The sequence below is a fragment of the Equus asinus genome, chromosome 11 (assembly GCF_041296235.1).
Source record: "Equus asinus isolate D_3611 breed Donkey chromosome 11, EquAss-T2T_v2, whole genome shotgun sequence".
Taxonomy (NCBI): Eukaryota; Metazoa; Chordata; class Mammalia; order Perissodactyla; family Equidae; genus Equus; species Equus asinus.
This window is the reverse complement of record NC_091800.1, coordinates 13,886,897-13,911,233: the sequence shown is the minus strand read 5'-3', so window position 1 is coordinate 13,911,233 and position 24,337 is coordinate 13,886,897. Positions and strand designations below refer to the sequence as shown.

Here is a 24,337-nt window from a genome sequence, read left to right as displayed (position 1 = left end):
ATTTATTAGAAGTCTGAGCTGGTTTTTTCCCTAAGCAGAAGGCCAGTGCACTTCACTATACACATGAACAAAATGTGTTCCTAAAAATAAAGCCATTATTTTCCATAAAAGAATTATGAATATCTTTAAGCAGCTACACTTCAGAATTTTGCACTAGAGAACAGAAATAGTTTAAGGCACGTATCACAAACTTACTACTTTGTCCATAACATAATCTTAGTATAGAATGTGACCTGGATAACACTTGATTAAGCAAATCTATAGCCACTTGGATAACTTAAGGGCAAAAGGCACCAGGTAGAAGAAGGAACTGATTGGCTTCCGTGTCTTTCTCTATAATATGAAAGGACTGGAAAAGAAGACTTGTGATAAATCAACTATTCTGTGAGTCTATGGTTAAAAAGGAGCTAGTTACTTAGGATCATCCACTTAAAAGCTGGAGAGTTAGTTTTGGCATTTACTTTAATTGTAACTAGTCAACAGATTATTTAGGATTATTCCCAGTCAGAGATACAAATAGAAAAATAAAATCACACATTCATTTAACCTAATAGTTGAACTAAGCTGTAGATATATATTTAAAAGAGAAGTTAGAATATGGTCCAAATAGCATTAAGACCAGAATACTATTTGCTAAGGATAAGTGATTTTAGAACACTTTCTAGATGAAAAAAAAAGGGAAGCAAGCCAACCCCTATAACTGGAAACCAACTTTTTAAGTATATAACAGCCAGAGTGTGAACCTCTGCTGTATGTGTATGTGTGCGTATGTATGTGTATAAATATGTGTATATATTTATTCATATATGAAACCAATTAATAAGTTGTATTACGCAGAACTTATAATATGAAGACAACAGTTTCAACTTTTCTAGAGTAACTCAAACTTTTAAAAGCAATGTCTCAATAATAACTGTATTAGTAATCTCTAAAAATACATTAAGAGAATCCCAAAACATGACTTCTTGGTATACAGACTCAGAGATATCAAGAGTGAAATCACATTCCTCCAAACTACACATAAAAGTCTGAAAAAACATACTTAGTTTATAATACCTTAATTGCTATAAACTAGCAATTACTTACTATTGGTATATAAATATATACCAGGATTATTAAGGGCTTAACAATTTAAAAAATGATTGGCAAACCAAAAGATAAAAATAGATACGTACCAACTGAGACAAGAGCATCTCCTCTTCTTTTTCCAGTTCTCGAATTTAATGAAATCATTTCCTCATTGCTTTGGCAGGTAAAAAGAGAGTGTTTGGTATTACTTAGCAGTTCAGAATCTGTCAGCTCACCATCTTCCATAAAAGCTTTTGCAATCTCTACTGCTTCTGTTTCAAAACAGTTTTCTGGATCTTTGGAATAAATGGAACAAACTTCTGTATTTGTTTTCACAGGAAGATTAGTTTCCCCAATTTCCATTTTTACATTTTTAGGTAAAGCTTGTTCTTTTCCCAAAAGATGAATGTTCTCAACAAGTGATACTTTGGCTCCTAATCCCAATTGTTGTTTGTCTTGCTTAAACTGAGGCAGATATGGAGAAACTTTAACAGAGCAACTATTTTCTGAAGAACCACTTTCAATGATATATTTACTTGATAATTTAAATTCTTTACTGTAGGCTTTTTCTGTTTTGGAGTTTACAGAGTGTTCTGGGGTTCTCTTATCAATACATGAGAGAGGAAGTATTTTTAATTTGTCTTGTTCACATGTAGGTGAATGCTGATGACTACATTCAGTTCTGATTATATCAAATTCCTCTAACATTCCCTTTACTTTGCATAAGGCACTTTCAGAAACAGGAACCTGTTTACCACTTGCTGTACTAAATCCAGAGAAAGCAGATGACAGCAAATTTTGGGGGCTATGTATCATAGTATTTTCTTCTCTTGTGAACTTGTCTGAATGTTCTTTATTATTTTTAAGTGATACTTTGGAAAAGAGCTGATTGTCACCATCTTCTATCTTAGAAAATACCTGTCTTGCCTTTTGTAATGCAGCATCTGATACTTGCACAGATTTTCCACTTGCTGTGCTAAAAATCCCACATGCATTCACAGAAGCAATGGACTTGGGAAGCTTCCCCATATCAAATTTACATATATTAGAAGTTTTCAAATTAATCTGACAAGGTGATATTTCAGAAACTTTTTCCAATCCAGATATATTTTGGTTATGTTGTAAAATTTGTTCGCTTTGAATCTCAGCAAAAACTTTATTTGAACACATGCTATGTTCTTCAGTATCTGGAGAGTTAGAAAAAATAACGACCTCTGAATCATCCAATGCCTTATGAGAACTTGCCACAATTTTTCTTTGGCAAGTGCCTGATTTACTCTCAGTGTTTTGCTTAATTATCTTACTGCCGTTGTCTGTAAATCTCCCTCTCACTTTTGTTTCATGTGATGCAAAGACTATTTTACCACTTGCTGTACTGAATGCAGGTACCCCTGTCTCAAAATTATTTGAATCAGATGTGGTCACTTTAATGGCTGTATTTTTATTTTTGCGTGGTGAAGAGTTAGGCACAAGTTTCTGAACACAAATATCTTCATTTACAGTTTGTGGATATGAGTTTGCTTCTCTTATAGTGGATATTACTTCAGAAAAACTAGTGTTTTTTCTGTCTTTGACATTCTTCACTACTGGCTCAATACCAGCATTATCAGTTTTACTTTTTGAGAGAGATTCTGATTTATTATATACTTCATTAGAGTGACAAAAATCAGAATGGCACAAACAGCTGTTAGACATGCTACTATTACTTAAATAAGTTGAATCTTCTTTTTCAGAGAGATGATTTTTATAGTTTCCAGTTATGATACTGTTTGAATGATTTCTACATGAAGGATTACCTACATAATCCTGAAGATATTCTTCCTCAGCAGCACTTATTTTTTCTGATTCATCATCCAATTCTCCTTCTCTAAGCCATTTTTTTGCTTCAAATAGTGAAGTCTGACTAACAGAAATTTTTCTACCACATCCTGTGTAAAATGTTAAAGCTGAATTTTCAACGTCTAAACAAGTAGACTGATTTGTATAACAAGTTGTAGGACTTTTTGCTGTTTCTTTACCTAGATTTTCATGTACTTTAACTTTCAGAGAGATATTATTTGATGTTTTGAGATATTCAGTTTGTTTGTATAAATCATCACTTAAGAGCCTGGGTGACAAGGCAATATCACTAGAAACAAGTTTTTCCTCTTCCAGAGAATTCTGCATCTCTTCATACTTTGGGGCAGTTATTTCAACTGTCTCACATCCTAATTCAAGTCCTTTACATTCCTCTCTGTCCTTTAGTGGCTTTGCCCCTCGATGGCTAAAATTAGTGATTTCACTATTACTATTTTGGTTTTGTTCATCAAAAAGATTTCTCACTTTGTCCAAAGATTCCTTCGCAATTTTTACTTTTTTCCCACTAGCTGTATGAAAACCCAACATGGCAAGTTCTTTGATCTTTTCTATTTCACATTCTGATCCTTGCTGGAGAGCCAATAATTGATTTTCAGTATCAACTGGGTTTCTTTCTTTCAATATTTTGTCTTTAACCATATCTGTTTCCTCACAACTTGAAACATCAATTTTGTTGATATTTATGCCAGAAAGTAGTTCAGAATTCAAGGAATCTGAAAAGTTATGCAATTCTTTTTCTGTATATTTTTGATCAAAGAAATTTACAACTTTGTTTAATGATTCTTTGGAGAGACTGATATTTTTTCCACTTGCAGTCTGAAAGGATAAATCAAAAATGTCAAAATCTTTTATATTTTGCCCCATCTTATTTGCAGTTAACTGTTCTTTATTTGATGTATTAACATGAAATGTTTCTTCAGCTTTCACAACTTCCAAACAAGTTAAATCTGACAAACCTTCTTTAATTTGAGTGCTTCCCTCCTTCATAAACTGGCCAGGTAATTTTAGATATATGTTGTGCTGATCAATACATGGCAAGCCACTTTCATCTTCATGAATATAAACTGTATCATTTTTACTTGATTCATCACCATCAAATTCTCCTAAGTTACAAATATTTCTACTGGTATCAGTACATTTGTTATCTTCATTTTCTGCATTTCTCTTGTAATCTTCAGTATTTTCAACAAAAATGCCAGTAGTCACTTCAATACTATTTTTTAGTATTGGTTGGCATTTATTATTTTTCTCATTTAAATCTTTATCATTATAATTTTCTATCTTAAACATCGAAACAACAGAATCATTACATTTACTTAAAGAGACACTTCTTGGGTCAACTTCTGCAGAAGGTTCCTCACTAATAGTCTCAACGTCACTGAACAGTTTCATGGCTTTTTGCAGTGCTTCACTAGAAACATTCAACTTTGTGCCACGAGCAGAATAAAAACCTCTAAACTCCAAGTCATTTTTATCTGCTAAATAACCAGAAGCATTTTTGTTACAGTTGGTTTTCAACAAGCAAGCAAACTTTTGCTTACCTCTAACTATACTTTCATATTTCTTGCTGCTGTCTACCTGACTGACAGATGGGGTATTAACTGTGGGATGATCAACATCTTTCCATTCCTCAGAAGTGGTATTCAAGACAGTCACCTGGTTTTCAGGCATTTCAAATGGATTATTCTGTATTATGTGGCGTGGTTTTCTGAACTGTGTAAATTCAAACTGACTTCCTGATTCTTCCAATATAGTAGAAAGTTCTGTAATTTCTGCCTTTTGGCTAGGTGTTAAATTATGGTTTGAATTAAAATCTTGCTTTAATGATAAAATTGGAGGAGTAGTGTGACTATTTTCACTATCAGAAACAAATGCACTACTATGCTTATTCCTAGATACAATGTTAATTGACTGTGAACCAAGCACATGAGGTTTGCTTAGTTTCTCTTGATATTCTAATGATAAGGTATTTACAATCTCAACACAAGCTAGGCTAGTAGGATAGTGTTCTTCAATATCTTTAAAGAGCATTTTACTTTTCTTAATGTTGTGTTCAGAGAGTTTTATCTCTTTGTTAGAAGCTGTTCTGAAGCCATGTCCAAAACTGTGATTTGAAATTGGATCTGAGAGTCCTGTCCATTTGTCCATGTAATCATCATTTCTGTTTGATTTCATATCTATATCCAAGGAGATGTCTGATTTTGAATCTTGACCTACAGTCATTTTTAGTTGCTGCTTTACACTATTTCTGTTTGTCTCTGTAAGATCACGGACTGTATCTAATGAATCCAAATCTTTTGTGATTGATACTTCGGCTGCTTGTTTGTCATCTATGTTTGTACACACTACCATGGTAGAGTTCTTGATAATAGGTTCTTCTACACAACTGAGGTCTGCTTCATGAAGTTCCTTAGTATTTTCTAAAGCAGGAATATTCCTTTCATTAGCTATTTGAAAGACAAAACTATTCTTATTGTCAGGGAAAAGTTCTTCAGAATTTGGATTGACAGTTATTTTTGAAATTAAAGTAGTTTCTTCTTGTTTTTTTTTGATTATTGTGAGATTTGTATTTTGGCTGAATTGTGCCTTCATAGAAGATGATGCTACTGTTATGTATTTTTCAGGTGACAACAGCTCAGCTTTTTCAGAATTTTCATTTAAAACACCTATTTCTTGATTCTTTTCCATTGGAATACTTTTGGTGAATTCAAAATCAGTTTCACAATTCTTAAATTTTAGTTTCTCTGACATTTTATATGATTCTTTTCTTCCAGAAATCACAACTAGGTTTGATGGAGGATCCTTGGAGCTAGGAGTTAAAATGCTGGTATTATCATGGTCATACAAAAAGCTTTCCTGGAATTGAAAGCAAGTATCACTACATTCCACTTCTGAATGTGGCATTCCAGGGTGACATACTGCAGGCAAGACCTTCTCTTTTGTATCTGAAACTCTTTGGCCTTTTGAATTATCTTCACAATGTTTTTCTTGCAAGCATGACAGACAGTCAGTTTCTGTGGTTATAAATGACTGCAGTTTTTCTTTATTAATTTTTGCTTCTTTACAATCAAGATCCTGAGATATTATTTTATTATTGGAAGAACTGCTTTCATTATTGGAACACCTTCTCAGAACTGTCCCAGAAGAGCTGGTTAAAGATAAAGTTGGTTCTTCAGAATCATTCTGTAAACAGTTTTTTTTGACAGAAGAATGCAATAAACCTAAGTGTAAAGACACAAAGTGACAAAATAAAATTAAACTACTATCAATCACATTCACTAAATATTTCCCACTAAGTTAAAAAGGTAGTATCTGAAACAAGAAATTCATGAAAAGTAATGAATGTCAGGTTTAAAATAGAAAAAATTGTAAATATTCTCTATTTTAAAGTTATGGCATTTTCCAACTAAAGATAAATAGGACCTACAATTTTTTTTTGTAACATGTATCAACTTAATCAAAATTAGTATGTAGATAAAGAAAGCAGTTAGCTATCATAAGTAAAATTCAGAGTAATTTTATTGGAAAAAATTCATCGTTAATATTGGTGTAAGAGGAGATAGAAAAGTAAGGCAAAGGGAAAGAACTAGAAAACCAACCATTTCTTTCAGTTAATTCAGTCTTTCATATAGAAGAAAAACAAAAATATCAACTTTTAAAAGCAGGTTCTACATATGAAAGGCCTAAAAGATGACCTAATCTCAATTATAAAGGCAAATGAATTAAACTGCTCTGTTCAGTTAATTTTATCAACCCTCTGAATTTCCTCCTAATAAGTCAAAATTATTAATCTCTATTTAATAAGCAACTACTGCTACATATTTGTTCCACTGGTATATATCTGATATATTCAGCATCAAACATTTTTCTCTGGAAATTGACACAAATCTCAAAGAGTTCCTCTGTGCTCCAGTTCCATTAAATCTATTATTCACTGAGATATTACCACCCACTAAAATCTTTCCATAGGGAGATAAAACCACCTTATTTACTTATTTACTGATGAAGACTGGCCCTGAGCTAACAACTGTGCCAGTCTTCCTCTATTTTGTATGTGGGACGCCGCCTTAGCATGGCTTGGTGAGTGGTGTGTAGGTCTACGCATAGGATCTGAACCCCAGGTCACCGAAGCAGAGCATGCAAACCTAACCACTATGCCACTAGGCAGGCCCCTAAAATCACCTTTTTAACATACTGTTTAGCTACTTATAAATGAATCACTACTCAAATAAAAAATGAATTTCACTGTGCACACTCTGGACTCCCAGATATATTGTAACAACTCTAAGCAATCTCTAGATTTAAGAAAACTATGTAACAACAAAATCACTACTTTATTTTAGGAGTGGCTTATAATAAACTTAGCTAGCAATTAGTTTTTTTCTTATTTTTTTACATGCTTTAGAGAAAATACGTAATAAAATACCACAACATATTTACAGAATTACCCATTTTCCATGTCCAGTCATGCAACATATAATGACATTTGGGTCAATAATGGACTGCATATATGACAGTGGTTCCAGAAGATTAGTACCATATACTCTAGGGGTGTACTAGTCTATACCACCTAGGTTTGTGTAGCTACACTCTATGATGTTTGCACAATGACAAACTTGCCTAACGACAAATTTCTCAGAATGTATCCCCATCATTAAGCAGCAGATGACTGTAATAGACACTAAAAATTAAGCAGGAATTAAACACGCTGTTTCAAGAGTGATGATCATACATGTATTACGCAAACTGATCCAACGAGTTTGAACATTGGTAATCAAAGGCCTAAACAATAATGTACGTAGACACTGCCTGATATTGAATACAAACAGTCTCCAACTTATGATGGTTCAACTTATCGATTTTTCAACTTTATGATGGTGGGAAAGCTATATGCATTCAGTAGAACCATACTTCAAATTTTGATCTCTTCCCAGGCTAATGATTTGCAGTATGATACTTTCTCATGATGCTGGGGAGGCACCAGTGAGCTGCAGCTCCCAGTCAGCAACATGATCATGAAGGTAAATAACCATTCTGTACTGACATAATCATATTTTTTCACTTTCAAGACAGTATTCAATTAATTACATGAAATATTCAACACTTTATTATAAAATAGACTTTGTATTAGATGATTTTGCCCAACTGTAGGCTAATGTAAGTATTCTGAGGAAGTTTAAGGTAGGCTAGGCTAAGCTATGATGTTCGGTTAGGCGTATCAAACACATTTTCAACAACGTATTTTCAACTTATGATGGGTTTATTGGGACATTAACTCCACCGTAAGTTGAGGAAGATCTGTACAAGATATAGAGGTTTAAAAAAACCAAAAAAACTACAGTACCAAAGCAGGCAGTATGTTTTTAAAAAAGATTAAGAAAGATTCACATACTCAAATAAGAGAACTTACCCCTATCCATAAAACTATATGCACCATTCACTCACACACACACACAAGGTACCTGAATCAGAATTTATAAATGTAACCGGTGTTTCAAAAGTGTTTGCTTCCAATTGGGTTGAACAGTTAGTTGGCCCTGATTCTTGGTCTTTCTGTATTTTTATTCCTTGATAAGATATTTCATCACTTATAGTGTAAATAAACTTTTTTGGTTTTTTTTTCAAAGTTGATATTAAACCTGCATTCTTCAAAGCTATAGAAGTATGTTTGATGGTTGCTGGCCAGCTTCCATGATCAACTGAACTTGTACATAAAGAATCCTCTTTCTGTGAATAAAGAGTATTTATTTCCAATCCACTTTTAGAGGCTTCAGGTTTTTCTTTAAAGTTTGGATCAGTCATATTATTTGAGAAAACTGCACTGAACGTCTCTTCAGGTATTTCTCTTACCCTGAATATAGACTTTTTGATATCCTGAAGTGAAGAAGCTATCAGAGAAGTTTCAGATATTGCTTGCTTTACCACAAGAATGGAGTCTTCATGAGATTCAAGACACTGCCCTTCATCTCTCTTATTTATCACTGTTTCCTCATTCAATTTCTTCTCTGTTTTTGGTACACATGAAATACGTGGCACAGAATTTTCCAAAGTAATAAGGTTGGTACATTCTTTCTCTGTGCCTATGATGTCTTTTTCTGAATTATTTTGGTCACAAGAAGAAATATGCAGTAGGGGTATTTTCTCCATCTGGGTTCCATTTAGACCTGAGAGGGTTAGCTGAGACCACCCAGAGGCTGAAGATGGTACAACCTCCTTGGAGATTTTGTGACTTACATTCCCAAAGGGCTTCTGATTTGTTACACTTGCATCTAATGGATCACTGTCATTTGGTTCCATTTCAAATACAAATGAATGTTTATTTTCTTTCATTTGTTTTTTAACTTCTTCAAATTCATCAGTTTCTGTTTCATTGAAAATATTTTTCCTACTCTTGCCAATTTTTCTTTTTTGTATACTTCTCGTTTTATATTTAGAAACACATAATGAAAAACTATCTTCTTCAGAAATATCTGCAACTGTTTCATGCACTTTATCTTGTAGGACATTTGGCGTTGACTCTCCAAAATGGTCTTTGCAGCTATTTACTTTACCAAATGAATTCCTTAACATTTCTCTCAATTCTGTTAAAATTTAAAACAGAAGCGTATTAGTAACATTTTATAATATAACCACATAATTTATAATATTCTCACAACCCTTTTCAGAGAAATAGTATATACTAAATAATACATAATTTAGTATTTAAAGGGTAATTCTGAGTGCTAGCTACTTTTTGGGGGGTTTGGGTTGGGGGATGCCACCCCTTCCCCTGTTCTGGTAAAGAATGACTCCAATGTACCCAAAGCCTTTTATTCATACTCCAATTCCTAATAATCTTTCTTTACCAGCTCTACACAATTAAAACCCACCCAATCTTACTGTACATACACAATTTAATATTCTAAGATTTATCAAACCAGATGTTCCAAATTAATTTTGTGGCCCTACAACAACTGAGAGTAAAATTTGATTTTATACATGCACACACAGATATCCAATCCTACACATTTATATAGACATACACATATACTAAGAAAAATGCACTATTCCAAACACTTGATAACTTTTGGTATATCTGTAAACATCTTTACTTTCTAATTAGAAAATAAGGCCTTCATATTTTGTTAATTCTAAGTTTTATTCTTCATCTCGGTAAGTTTTGAATAATAGGTTTTGTTTTGTTTTTGTGTCACAATAGCATCTTGAATAGTATTGTCTTAGCATGATGTTTAAACATTTTTTTGCCTCAATCAAGTTAGTTTCTACCCTCAATACCTTCAGTAATCAATAAAGGAAAAACAACGTGTTTTCTCTTTAGGGAAAGCGGAGCAATACTTAAATGATGTCAGTTAAAAACAGCAGTTCAATTAAACAGAAGGATTTACCATGACTTTTAGCTTCTCTTTGATTTTTGTTTTCCTTGTCTGGCCCAGAAGGATTAACTCTATCATTTTTATTCAGACTTCCATCATGGTTAGAAAAATAGCTTTTCAAAATCTGCAAAAGTTACATTTTAACATTACTAGTAGAAAAACTCTCACTATGCAAAGATATATTCAACTTATTCTTAAAGAGAGACAGCAGATTTCATAGGAAGTCAAAGAAACTCACATTTGGAAACAGGTTTAGGGATTTTCTCAAAGGCTAAGTCATGAATTAGGGAATTAAAAATGCAAGATAAAAAACTTTTCAAGGCATTCTAAAATTATAAGCAATTGCAACAGGATATCAATTTGTCATATTTACTTACAGAAGCAGTATCATTAGGAAATACTGTTGCAGATGTTTCCTCATCTCTGGCTGTAAAAAAAAAAATTCAATCTACCTGCACTGCTTATACATCATACACTAAAGTTAATGCAAAAACTTAGGTATTTTTTGGTCAGACATCAAAGACACACACACTGTTAGATTAAATGACACATCTGAAATAAACGACACCTTTGAAACATAATGAATTGACCCAAATGTTGAGTGAAAAATCAATCAACATAGTGAATAAGCTATACTCACTACCTTAGTACAATTCACAAGGTAATAAGAAACTATGGTTTGGTAATACTGACTTTCAAGTAATACTGTACACAAAGACTTGGAAAATCTGATGAAGCTGTGAAGTCATGACTTAAAAGCTAAAATTTGTACACTTTAGCACTCATTTAGATAATAATACAAAGGCAAATTCTATGTTAAACACTTCTTACTTTTCAACATGCTTTTACCTATATTATTTCATCTGAGCAGCAAAAGAAGAAAGCTAAATTCTCAGCTAAAGAGGAATCAAAATGAAATGTATTTTTGTTAGAATATACACAAACAATCTTGGTTTGCATATAAATTAATTTGACTCCTACAGAATACCATTTAATGTACTTACGATTTATCCCAATCTACACTAAACACAAAATTATTCTGAACTACTAACACACATATCAAAGATAGTATTATCTAATCTAATTACTATCTAATTATCTTTTCATATTTTCTTTTTAACAGAAGCATTGGAGACAACAATTTATCAATATCATCTACCTTCTTATATAATACACATTTGGTAGTATTACCTATGAGCACAGTAGAACTAAGAGTTGGTGGTGTGGCTAAAGAACTTGACCAAGACATATCAGGATCCACCTCAGCTCCTAGACTTTCAGAAATACGTTTTGGTGTCTGACCCTGGAAATAAAGAAAACAGTTCATCTATTTCATAAAAATGCACTGATGATTATTTTTTCATTCACTTATTTTTTCATTTATCATTTACTAAATGCCTATATGAGACCGTAGGTACATATCTATAAATCACAAGGCAATTACTACACAATAAAAACAAACTAGGCAGAATACTTACCTTCATAAGCTTCGGTGTATGAAATAAACTTCCACATACCACTGGGGGTAAAACAAGGGAAAAATTACTAAATTTTATGCTTATTAAAATTTAGAGTATTTTAAAAATAAAAAGTCTCATTTTTAGTCATACCCAACTTTTCTCTTTGTGGTGTTACATGTGTACATCGTAGAACAACAGGACTAAAACAAAACAAAACAAATCCCTCAGATTATTCAAAAGATAACAAATGGCAAAAAATACCCAAAAAAACAATCGCATTGAGAAAAAGGATTCTCAGTCATATCAGTTATTAGAATTATACTACTTTGTAATACTTACATTACTTTTTAAAAGTGAATATTTCATGAAAAATTAATCACTAAATTGTCTAAAACGCTCATTTAAACTAATATACAAACAAATATATCTAAATATAGTAATAAGATATAAAATAAATTTCATGTTAAGAATTATATAGTTTGAATTTAAAAATTATGTAAAGTGAATCCATAATATTCAAAGTCCACTATTTTAAACGGACATTTCAAGGGCATTGCTTTTCATCATTAACAGTTTTGTTATTTAAAAATTTCATAGAATATACAAAAAAACAGTGAATTCAACATTATAGCATAAACAAAATGTAAAAATTATTGTATTAAAGGACTCAACCTGAAAGATTATTTAAAAATAGAAGATGCTCTACAAGGCTCTCAGCCAAAATATTAGCACGAAAATCAGATGTATTTCTATAAAACAAACATGATATGTAGGAAAATGTTTCATTTAAATATTTTAATACACTAACTTCATCATACCTTTCACTAAGACAAGAATTTAGAGGTGGGCTGGTAACATCATTTGCTTGATCCATTTTAGCCTTCATTGTGCAACAACTTTTAGGTTTACTACTGGTACCATCCTTTCCTGAAACAGTATAATAATTCAGTGAGGATGTATATGGTCTGGACTATGAATTTCCATTCTCTGGAAGTATTCAAAAACAAAGTCTCATCTATAGCGGGGAAAAAGAATGTATGGGGGGGCTTCAGTCTGAACTGGTTTCTCAGTTTGCTGATTCCTACCAAAAAGGGACGTCTCAAATGATGTCTGCCCCCATTCAAAAACCATATTAAGTATATCATATGAATAAGACACTTTGGGTAATACAATTCAGTATAGAACTTTAAACTCAAGAAGTTCATAATATAGTAGGGGAAATTTTTTGAAATGTACACAAGTGGAATACAAAGTAGAATGTGATATGTCCTATTATTAAATTACACACAGTACTATGACATCACGAAGAGTAAGACCAAAGGAAAACATATTTACTGAAAAGCTACCAAGGTACCAAATCTGACTATACCATTATCCTCCACTGAAAACCTTTCAAGGTGTTGTTCTCAAGATCAAGTTCAAACTCCTTAACAAAACTCCCTAGTAACAAGGCCTTTCACAACCTGACTTCTTAATGTCTATGATGACATTCTTTCACACTCTTTTTAGCCATACCCAGCCACGTGCATATGCTACAAGAATGCTCTCTTTAATTCTAGGCCTTTGTACAAACTGTTTCTTTCTCTCTTTTTATTTTTCTTGATCTGGAACATCCTCATTCAGGCTTCCATTTTGAAACTACCTCCTTCAGAAAACTTTAGTGGTTTCTAAGGTGAGATTAAGTGACTGCCCCTCCTGTATGTTCCCTGTAGAGTTTATCATATTCTGATCCTATTCCCCTTATTAGACTGTGACCTTCTTGAAGTAGAGATCTTGCTTTGTGTATCATTGCATCTACAGTAATTGCCTGACACATTATAGTCACTCCATAAATACTGGCTGAATGAATTAGCAATGATTAGAAAAATGGGTTGTAAATAGCAACACATAATACTTCTGTTCCTGTTGAACACATCTAATTTCTAAGATAATAATGCTCAGACAGGGTTTCTAAAGCTACATGTGGCTCTGTCAAATCCATTTTACAGTTTTTCAACATTCTGATTTTCTGCATCACAAATTTGGCATTCAAAGAACTTATTATTACTTTAAAAAATTGCTTTTAAAAATAGTTGCTTTAACTGATCCTATAATCTCTAACTTAGAGAAGCTTTGGGGAAAATAAGCTGTATCAATGTTAACAAAATAAAGCAAACACCAGATTGAAAACTATTTGTAACAGCATAGACAAAACATTGTGTTATATTCTCAAGTAACAGGGAACAGACATAATCACTAATAAGCCATATGTATAACTTAAAAACCTCACTTCAACAAAATATCCAACCTCCTTCTCTAAGGAGACTTTTCGTTAAAGACACTAAAAAGTAGCTAAAGCCTATGTTTTGAAATTTCACCTTTTCCCTGTTTACTTTAACAAAGATCCTAATCAGGGGGAAAAATAAAAGGACTTACAAAATAAAGCAAACAATAGGATACCACTACTCATCTACTAGAATGGCTAAAATCCAAAACATAGACAATAACAAATGCAGATGAGGATGTAGAGCAAGAGAAACTCTCATTCATTGCTGGTGGAAATGCAAAATGGTACAGCCACTTTGGAAGACAGTCTGCAGTTTCTTACAAAATTAAACATACTCCTACCATACAATCCAGCAAACGTGCTCTATATTTACGCAAAGAGTTGAAAATTTAGGTCCACACAAAAACCTGCATAAAATGTTTATAGCAGCTTTACTCATAATTGCCAAAACTTGGAAGCAAGGAAGATGTCCTTCAACAGGTGAATGGATACACTGGTACATCCATACAATAGAGCATTATTCAGTGATAAGAAATGAGTTATCAAGTCATGAAAAGACATGGAGGAACCTTATATTGCTAAGTGAAAGAGCGTCTGAAAATGCTACAAACTGCATGAGTCCAACTATATGACATTCTGGAGAAGACAACAGTATAGATAGTAAAAGATCAGTGGCTACAAGGGATTCAGAGGGAAGGAGGGGTGCAGAGGTGGAGCACAGGCTATTTTTAGGGCAGTGAAACTATTCTGTATGATACAGAATTGCAGTCCAAAACTCAACTCAATTTTTTTCATCCTTTCAAACCTTTTCCCTCTCAAACCTGCTTTTTCTCCAGTGCTTACAATTTCTACAAATGTCATCACTATATTCTAAGTTACTCATGCACTAAACCTGTGATTTGATCCTTTCTTTTGAATTCTCCATATATACATTTGTCAAAATCCATAGACTTGTGCAAAGAATGAAACCTAAACAAAAGACTTTAGTTAATAATAAAGTTTCAATATTGGCTCAGCAATGAAAAGAAACCTAACTATAAAAAAGAAAAAGAAAAAAAAATGAACTGGGCAGAAACAAGTTCATATCCTAACAAACACTTCCCAAATAACTTGAGAATCTCATAAATAAGCTGAATAATGATAAGATAAACTCATATAATTTTATGCAAAAGGAAGGACTCTTGAGAAGCAGAAATAGCACATTTCCTCATGGAACTTTAGCAATAAATCTTTATTTATTTAAAGATTTTTTTCTTTTCCTTCTTCTCCCCAAAGCCCCCGGGGAACATAGTTGTATATTCTTCATTGTGGGTCCTTCTAGTTGTGGCATGTGGGACGCCACCTCAGTGTGGTTTGATGAGCAGTGCCATGTCCGCGCCCAGGATTCGAACCAACGAAACACTGGGCCGCCTGCAACGGAGCGCGCAAACTCAACCACTCGGTCACGGGGCTAGCCCCAGCAGTAATTCTTTTTTTTAAAAATAATATATTAGATGTTAGAACTGAACAAAGTAGGTTAAAAAACAGCGTAAGTCTACACTCAGATTTCAATAAAGTTTTAGATTTAAAAGCAAAAGGTCTCAGAAGACTACAGTCAACAGAATTGTTTATGTAGTATAACCTTAAAAAAGTTAACTCCTCTACAATGACTCCAGACTGGCCTTATTCATTCATTCCTATCCTTCCCTGGTCATAGATAGACCAATTCCAGCAGGTTACAATTAGAAGATAAACCACTGACAAGGTATGTCTTTCAAGATTCAGTAGACTCAGCATAAACTGGTTTACGGAGCTTTTCCTGACCACTTTAAGACAGATGGCTGCTTCCCTTACTATGCCCACAACATGGCACTTTGTACATGCTCCTGTTATAACATATACCACCACCAGTATATTTACTTATATATTTTCTCCCAAACAAGACTATGTTCCTAGAGGTCAAAGGCCATCACACTCATGTTCATACCCTTAACGCCTAGCAAGTTTTGCCAAGCACCAAGTAAGCATGGAATATTTATTGAATGGATGATTCCTCTTTATGTGTTCTCTTCTATATTTCACCTGCTAAATACTTCCTCAGGCTCTATCCTAGGCCTCATCATAATCAATTTGTTCCCATGTATGGTGACCTTATCACTTTTCAGATAGTCGATTCCTATAGCCTTCTCTCCTGCCTATATTCTCTTTCTAGTTTCAGTCTTGTATTCCCAAAGCCTTCAGGACATCTCCACCTTAATATCTCATTACTCTCTCAAATTGCAGTCCAAAACTCAACTCAATTTTTTTCATCCTTTCAAACCTTTTCCCTCTCAAACCTGCTTTTTCTCCAGTGCTTACAATTTCTACAAATGTCATCACTATATTCTAAGTTACTCATGCACTAAACCTGTGATTTGATCCTTTCTTTTGAATTCTCCATATATAGGCTATTGCAGGCTCCTACAGTTTCTACCTTCTATATCCACTTTCATTATCATGACTCTAATCAGGCACTTGCCCTCTATCACCTGCATGATCACAGGTCTCCCAACTTGTCTCCCTGCCTCCAGTCTTCCCTTTGCATAAGAATTACCCAGAGTTTAAAATGTACATTGACGGGCTTCATTTCCAGAGATTCTAATTTAATAGATTCAGATTAGGGCCTAGAATCTTCCCTTTCAATCAGCAGTTCAGGAGATTCTGATGGTCCAGGGGCCACATTTGAAAAACACATCTCCAAAGATTGCTGCTAGATTATTAGGTTTTCTAAAGCAAAATAAATATTCATTTATTCTACAAATATTTCCTGACTACTCGCTATGTCTGCCACTTGGTATCCACTAACATACAAGAAAATCTTTGCCCATTACCTATATTCCCCTTGTATGTGAATTTTCCAATACCAAGAATTTCCTCTTTCATAGCACTTATCGCACTATAGTTGCGTTTTTAAGTCTCCTTCACTCAAAGCTAAATGAGTGCAACAGGGACTACTTCCTAGAAGCAGATAGATAAGTCGAGATCTGAAAGATAAGTCCAAACTAGTTGGACAAAAAAGTAGGAAGAAGTAAGTTTTGGGCAAAGGCAACAATGCGTAAGGAACCACAGAGCATGGTGGTTCCAAAAAGAAATTCAGTATGAAAGAACAGTAAATTGAAGGTGGTCAGGAGGGGGATTATGCCAAGATGAGGCAAGAGTTAATGAAAGACCAATTCTAAAGGACCTTACAAACCATATTAAGGAGTCTGGATTTTATCATGAGGGTAAGGGGAGGTAATCCAAGCTTTGAAGCAGGAAGTAGAATGACCAAATCTGCATGTGATTTCTCTGCTCAACAATCTATCAAATAAATTAAATTCCTTTAGCCTGGCATTCAATGCCTCCCTCTAACCTGCTCTCTTTAGCCCTAGGTTGTTTACTGGTCCCTCTCAGACATGTAATACTCCAAACAATCTGAATTACCCGTTATTCTCTTAACAAACTACATATTCTTCCTCATGTCTTCCCCTCTGTCTAGAACACTGTCGCTCTACTCCACGTGCAAATTTCTGAATTTCAGCCATCCTTCAAGGTTTAATTCAAACGAGTCATTCCCTAATTCCTCCCAATACTATTTATGCTCTCCTTCTTCGTGCAACTCTCACTGTACTTTTTGCACTTTTCTTTTGGCATGTACCACATTTAATCTCAGACTATGCTTTACCTATATACTGTTAATTCCCCTTACTTGAGAGTAACACTCTAAAAAAAGGACGAGTATGTTACTTAAATCAAGTAGGTAATAAATATTTGAACGAATGAATGCATAATCTTATTGCATGATTGACTGGAAATATCTGGCACATGGGCCAGGGAAACTGATACAAAATCAAAAGATATTTATAGCAAATTGATAAAAATAATCTCTATCCTCTGTCGCAATCTGCAGAATTATAGGTTAGCTTAATTAACATCAAAACAAGTCCAGGTTTTTTGTATAGGAAAGACATAATTTAGCAAATCTCAGTAGACAGGATGTATTAATCAAAGGAGGGAGGAAAAGGAGCATTTATTAAGTACCTACATTATTTTATTTAATCCAAACTTATCAGGTATTATTTTTATCATCTCCATTTTTCAGATGGGGAAAGGATGCCCAGAGGAGGCTGATCTGACCAACACGACACAGTTAACAACAGAGCTGAGATTTTTCAACACAGGTTTGTCTCAATTCCTAGCTCATGTTTTTCTTTAATCTGTCACATCATATTACTTACCTAAATCTAATCTGTATTTATCTGATTCTTTTAAAGGAGACTGATACAGTGGCAGAGTTAGACTTTGCTCTTTGAATATTATTGGAGTTGAAGCCAAGTGATGATAAGGTTTCCTTTGTGGTGTTTTAAATAGGTTTGGTTCGTAACTGTTGATTTTATATTCAGATTCTTCTGCAGGTTCAGAATTATAGGGTGGAGCTTCTGAAGAAAGTTCTTCAAACCAATTAAGACTTATTGGTCCTAAATCTGTAAAAAAAAAAAAAAAAAAAAAAGTAAATAAAAATCCCACCCTGGTTTAATCAGTGACACAGAAAAATTCATGAACCAGTAAAAATAATAATAACAAAGAAAAGGATGCTTGAGATTTTGACTGTGGATTACTTTTGTTAAAACATATTAATTAAACAAGACCATTAATCTGTTCTCTTATGAAGGTATAGGTATAACAACAGTTCACAAAAGTTACAAGGAGATAGCACTTAGCCATATTAGCTCTTCTGAAGTTTTCTTTCTCTTATATACATGATTCAGAAACAAAAATCATTCATAGTAAGAATGTATTCCACAGATACAATTCAAATAATTATAAAGCCTACATAAGTCAATCTAACAAATCTATAGGTACAAGGAACATGTAGGTTCACAAATAAAATGGAAAAAAAAGATTCTTTGTTGAAGAGAAATGACAAAATTTCTACTATGATCTATCTACCCTTAAAGTAATGGTTTTCAAAGTGTGGTCTGTGGACCATTTTGGCGGAAGGTCTCCAAGACCCTTTCAGGAGGTCCATAGCTCAAAATTATTTTCATAATACTAAGGCATCATGTGCCTTTTTCACAATGTTTACATTTGTACCACTGGCGGGCAAAACCGACACCTTTGTATGAGTCAAGGAAGTGGCAACAAACTATACTAGTAGTCATTGTATTCTTCATCACCCCACACTTGCAAAAAAAAAAAAAAAAGCAAAAAGGCAGTTTAACTGAAAATGTCCTTAATGAAGCTGTAAAAACTAATTTATTAAAGTCCAACCTTTGAGCACATCTTTTTAATATTCTGTGACAAAATGGTAAATCTGCATAAAGCATTTCTGCATATTTAAGTACAACAGTTGTCTATAAAAGCACTCATGATGAGTTGTGAACTGAATTAGCACTTTTTTCATGGAAAGCCATTTTTACTAGAAAGAGTGATTGACAAACTAAGTCATCTTGAGTTGGGTGGTTTGGTAGACATTTTCTCGAAAATGGAGTGAGCATGTTACTGCAGGGAAAACATTTGTTGCCAACAATAAAATGTGAGCTTTCAAACGAGAATTAGAATTTTGTTAAACTTTACCAGCATCTGTGAGCTTGACATCTTCCCAATCTTAAAAGATTTTCCTGATGAAATCAATGAATTAACAAATGTGATCTTTTATATTGTTTAATGCAACGCGTTAATACATGGAATATCTATGTAATTCAGAACACCCATATTTTCCAAATAATCAATGCGTGATGCCACAACACGGATGAAAGACTTATTCAAAGTGCAAGAAAGACTAAGAATTTAATGTAACAGGAGCATGAAAAGTTCATTATATGGTTTCAGATCCCACATTACAACTTTTAAGAAACTACCGCTTGTCTTAAGTGGTAATTTTGGTGTAGTATTAAAGAAAAATACCCACAGTTAACTGAAGATTATTAAAATACTCCTTTGTGAGGCTGGCTTTTCTTCAGATACTGCTACCAAACAACAAACTCCAAGAGATTAAATGTAGAAACAGTTATGAGAATCAAGCTATCTTCTATTAAGCCAGATATTAAAGAGAATAGCAAAAATATAAAATGCCATTCTTCTATTTTTTAAAATGTAGTTATTTTTCATAAAAATGTTATTCATGTTAATATGAAATGGGTTTATTGTTATTTTTAATTGCAATAATATTTTTTAAAGTTTTTAGTTTTAATTTCTAATATGGTAACCTTTGAGACTCTCATTTTTAAGAACGTAAGGAGTTACTGAGTCCAAAAGTTTGACAACTTGTGTTATAAAGTAACATTACCAACGCTTCTGGTTCGCTAGAAGTTCTATGCTTTGAAAACAATTCTACCTACTGCTAATCAAGGAGCCAGTCTTCTCTTTATCCACCACGGTTTTATACTTATCACTTGGTTAACTGTAAATGATCATTTTCTTAACTGGATTTATGTCTCCATAGACAAGACTTCATACTGCAAACAAAAATGTCAAGTACTGGCTTCTTTTCAGCAAGCACGCATATTTACATTTTTCTGAAAACATTTTCTCAGTGTAATAGATCAATTCATATAAAATGTCGATACCTGCTTTGTTGCATCGTGTCTTAAAAATGTCAAAAAAAGATTGCCTCTCTTTGCATCCAATAGGCATTTTTATTTAGAAGATTACTCCAACACTTGGTAAAAGAATCTGCAAAAGAAAATACCAAAATGCATTTTGCAGGGACGCAATCCCCCGTAAGCGACTCTGAGGTAAAATCAGAGGCGGGTAAACTTGCCTAAAGTCACAATGTTTACCTCCCTCGGCGCACCTTTTGGGACAATAATGGAACTCACTGCGACAATGGCAGCATTCTGTATTTGTGCGGTCCCATACAGTAGCCACGAGCCACATTAAGCACTGGAAATGTGGCAAGTGCGACTCAAGGTATAATTTTTAATCTCAGTTAATTTTAATGAAGCTAACTAGTCACCTGTGGCTGGTGGCGCGCAGTCGGCGAGGGCTCCTGCGCAGATAGACACCGTCTGACAACTCCAAATCAGTAACTCTTCCTAGTCCAGCAATGACCTGGGGCAGACACAGTGCGCTGGAAGCTGCTAAACATTTCCCCAAACAGCACTATCCCGTTAAAGTAACTTGGTCGTGCTTCCAATGAAGGAAGTTTCAGATTGGGACAGCTGGGAGGCCCACCCTGAGGGGCGGCTGGGGGCCAAGGGGCGGGGCTCGAGCCTGCAGCGCCGAGAAGCCGACCTGCAGCCCCAGGCGCCCGGCCAGCCTCCCCGGGGGCGCGGGGCCGGCGGGACCACCGAGGCTGGAGCCGCGGCGCCCACCCCGGGCAGAGAGGCGCTCGCCCGCCGCCCGAGACCGCGGACGCCAGGCCCGCCTCCACCCCGGCCGACACTAACCGCCTCCAGAGCTGCAGCTCTTCGGGCCAGAGGAGGCTGACGGACACCACGCCGGCGCTCAGACCAGAAAGCCGACCCCTCACGCTTCTGTCGGCGGCGACCACCGTGCCACACAACACCCCAGTCAGGGAGCCCCAGCAGCTCCGCCTCCGCTGACCTTCTTTCAGACGCTCGCGCCAAAAGCCCGCTCTCTCAGCACGTCACGCGAAGGCGCCGTGACGCGGCACGCAGCGTGCGCGCCGCCCGGAAGTCAGGGGCCGCCCGAGATGTCCCCGTTTGGCGAAAGTCCGGTGTTTGTACCAGTGCGTAGCAGTCGCTGTGGAACTGCATGAAGACGGAGCTGTGGTGCTTGTTGTCATCTCCCCGAGCCTTCAGAGTATCAGGCCGCGCAGTTTGGAAGGACGGCGCCCTGTGAATCCTCCCCGACTCCTTCCCTTTCTTTCCGCTCCATCTCGCCTGTGGGTGGCTGCCCTCGGGCACGACCTGGGGTCTTTGAAAAGCCTTCGTTCCGTCGTTAGAGCGGGCGTCCCCCCAAAGTGGGCCGATCTTAGAAAACCCCAGGGCGGGCCGTGGTTGTCGACGACTCGCTTCTCGCCTCGTGCCCGCTGTAGAGAGGAAGGGGCTGAGAGTTGAAGCCTGAGCACCTTAGTTCTAGCCTGCGTGTTGCCCTTAGGTAGCAGGTTTTCAAGACCTCAGAGCCTGTTTCCCCGCTTGAAAAATTGTGAAACCCACCTTACCTCTCTTCTGCAGCGTTAGGTACTGCCCTCTGCGGGCTTCCGTAGTGTCCTTTACATGCTTAGGGTACCCATCACCCTGTTTAGAGTCTGTCTCCCCCTCCAAACTGTCCTGGGAGAAGTATGTCATCATTCACGGGGTCTGTGACATGCCTAGCACAAGGCTTAATTCAGGTTTGTTGTATGACCTAGAAAACCTTCCACAGGAATCTGGGGGCGAGAGCTGCTCATGGGCCTTGTTGCTTCTGGAGGGCTCTTGAGTGAACAGCAGAAGCAACCTTGCATTAGAAAAAAAAGTTGGGCTCTACTTGGTTCTTTAGGTGGCGTTTTAGTTTGATCATCAAGAAGCCTTACCAATACACATAGACAGCAAAGCTTATGCTCATTTAGGTCTAAGTAACAGGAACACAGACCTGTGATCCCCATCAAACCAGAGCTACGCATTACTGAACATTTGTGAGTTACTCTGCTTTGTGCTGCACAAGCAATATCATGTTAAACATAAATTAATCCTATAAATTGGATAGTATTGTCAGACGGGGAAATTGAGTCACCTAGTTAAGTAACTTGCCTGGTAACTAGGCCCAGGTTTCAACTCAAGTCCGTTTGACTTCAGATACTTAACTATTCTGTGATTAAATCTGCATTTAGTTTCTAGATCAAAACAATTTGCTTTATTCCCCTGTTTTACTGGGGAGGTCCTCACTAGGAGTAGACTAATCAGAACTGTTGGCACGTCATACAACCCTCTGAAATGTATTTTCTCCCGCTATATACACCAGCCCCATCGCCCCAAACTTTATGCTCCTTGTTCCATTGGTATCAGGATCTTTATATTGATCAGTTCTGTCATAATATACTTTCTTCCTTATACTCTTCTATTGTGACTGTTCAAATAATTTACTACTTGTATTAGACTTACTATATGCTTTAAAACAGGATCTCTAAAATGGTAAGTTACTTAGGGAATAAATGAATGAATTGCTAATTAAAGCAAGTGTGTGAATCAGAACTCAAATGAAAAACAGCTTTGAAAAAAGTTTCAGGAACAGTGGATTGAAGAGACAGGGAAGAGCAATTAGGAATCAGGTGGCAGTTAGACCCCTGTAGGTAGGTAGATCTCCTGCCCTCCTTCAATTAGGTTAATAGGCAGCAGCTCCCATCAGAATCGGAAATAAATGGAGAGCTAGGGATGGACCTTAACCAACTTGATTAGGAGAAAGAAGGGGTGGATGAAGGTGAAGGCAAAACAAGGACACAAACGAACTGCACCAGGATGTTACGCTGTGCCTGGGCACCAGGTGAGCGGATGGAGCGATTTGTCCGCGTTCCCTATGGCTTGTACCAGGGCTATGGGAACACACTACCTCTGGGCCAGCCTGGACACTCTGAGCACAAACAGTCCAACTGGAGGCAGAACGCTGGACCCCCGACTTTCCTGGCCAGGCCAGGGCTGCTGGTGCCTGCAAATACCTTGGACTACTGCATGGACCCTTACAAGAGGGCGCAGCTTAAGGCCATTCTCTCCCAGATGAACCCCAGTCTGCGCCTGCGGCTGTGCAAGGCCAACACCAGGGAGGTAGGCGTGCAGGTGAGCCCGCGTGTGGACAAGTCAGTGCAGTGCTCGCTGGGGCCTCGCACCTTGCGCAGCTGCTCCCCTTGGGGCAGGACAGGTCGCAAGTCACCCCTGCCAGCCTGGGGAGTCTATACGCCTGTGATTGGCCAGAGGGGCTTGATTGGGCTGCGAAAGGATGGGGAAAATGAAGAGAGGAAGGCGCTTTCCAGTCCTGCAGAGGCCAACCACCAGCAGCAGCCACTACCAACGCCAGGGTCAGAAGAGGACAAGCAGGAGGAACTCCTGCAGCATGATGAATTGGGACCAGCAGATACCTCAAGTCCTCGGGAAAGACAGAACAAACAGGCACAGGGAGACGCTGCTGATCCACTCAGGAAACCCAACTTCCAGGTGAATTTTCTCTTCTCTCTCCTCCGTGCTCTGCTAGCCCCATCCTCTTTCCTCTTTTCCATTTCTAGGGCAATAAGAGCAAAATCTTCTGTGGCTTCTTCTCTTTCTTTGATGAAGGCGAGGAGGTTCTGAAAACATGTAGTGTTTTACATGGGCTATATGTTTTGCAACTTTTTGGTAAAATAGGGTGCTAACTTTGAGCATGTGAAAACCCAAAATCTGGCA

General features: G+C 36.3%; 2 protein-coding genes across 11 annotated transcripts in view; one reads left to right on the top strand and one right to left on the bottom strand.

Annotated features, from left to right (window-relative positions):
• Positions 1-22,182, bottom strand: part of BRCA2 (BRCA2 DNA repair associated) — a 65,439-nt gene extending 43,257 nt beyond the window's left edge. For 4 of the 6 annotated variants that reach the window (XR_011506852.1, XM_044777302.2, XM_070520472.1 and 1 more), the window contains exons 1-11: positions 21,413-22,182; positions 20,591-20,696; positions 18,260-18,505; positions 12,577-12,685; positions 11,909-11,958; positions 11,777-11,817; positions 11,490-11,601; positions 10,676-10,725; positions 10,311-10,422; positions 8,388-9,506; positions 1,176-6,146 (exon numbers count right to left, since the gene is read on the bottom strand). Coding sequence is in view for 5 of the 6 variants with exons in the window: in XM_044777302.2 (XP_044633237.2) it covers positions 1,176-6,146; positions 8,388-9,506; positions 10,311-10,422; positions 10,676-10,725; positions 11,490-11,601; positions 11,777-11,817; positions 11,909-11,958; positions 12,577-12,685; positions 18,260-18,505; positions 20,591-20,657 (6,877 nt within the window). In the remaining variant the exon portion in view is untranslated. Of the gene's footprint in view, positions 1-1,175; positions 6,147-8,387; positions 9,507-10,310; positions 10,423-10,675; positions 10,726-11,489; positions 11,602-11,776; positions 11,818-11,908; positions 11,959-12,576; positions 12,686-18,259; positions 18,506-20,590; positions 20,697-20,979; positions 21,075-21,412 lie in introns of all 6 variants that reach the window. The other 2 variants (XM_044777299.2, XM_070520471.1) reach the window with 2 other exon arrangements.
• ZAR1L (zygote arrest 1 like) overlaps positions 22,159-24,337 on the top strand; it is a 77,516-nt gene continuing 75,337 nt past the window's right edge. For 4 of the 5 annotated variants that reach the window (XM_070520482.1, XM_044777311.2, XM_044777317.2 and 1 more), the window contains exon 1: positions 22,159-24,112. In XM_070520482.1, the coding sequence (XP_070376583.1) occupies positions 23,423-24,112 (690 nt within the window). In that variant the 5' untranslated portion in view covers positions 22,159-23,422. The remainder of the gene's footprint in view (positions 24,113-24,337) is intronic. The other variant, XM_044777313.2, reaches the window with a different exon arrangement.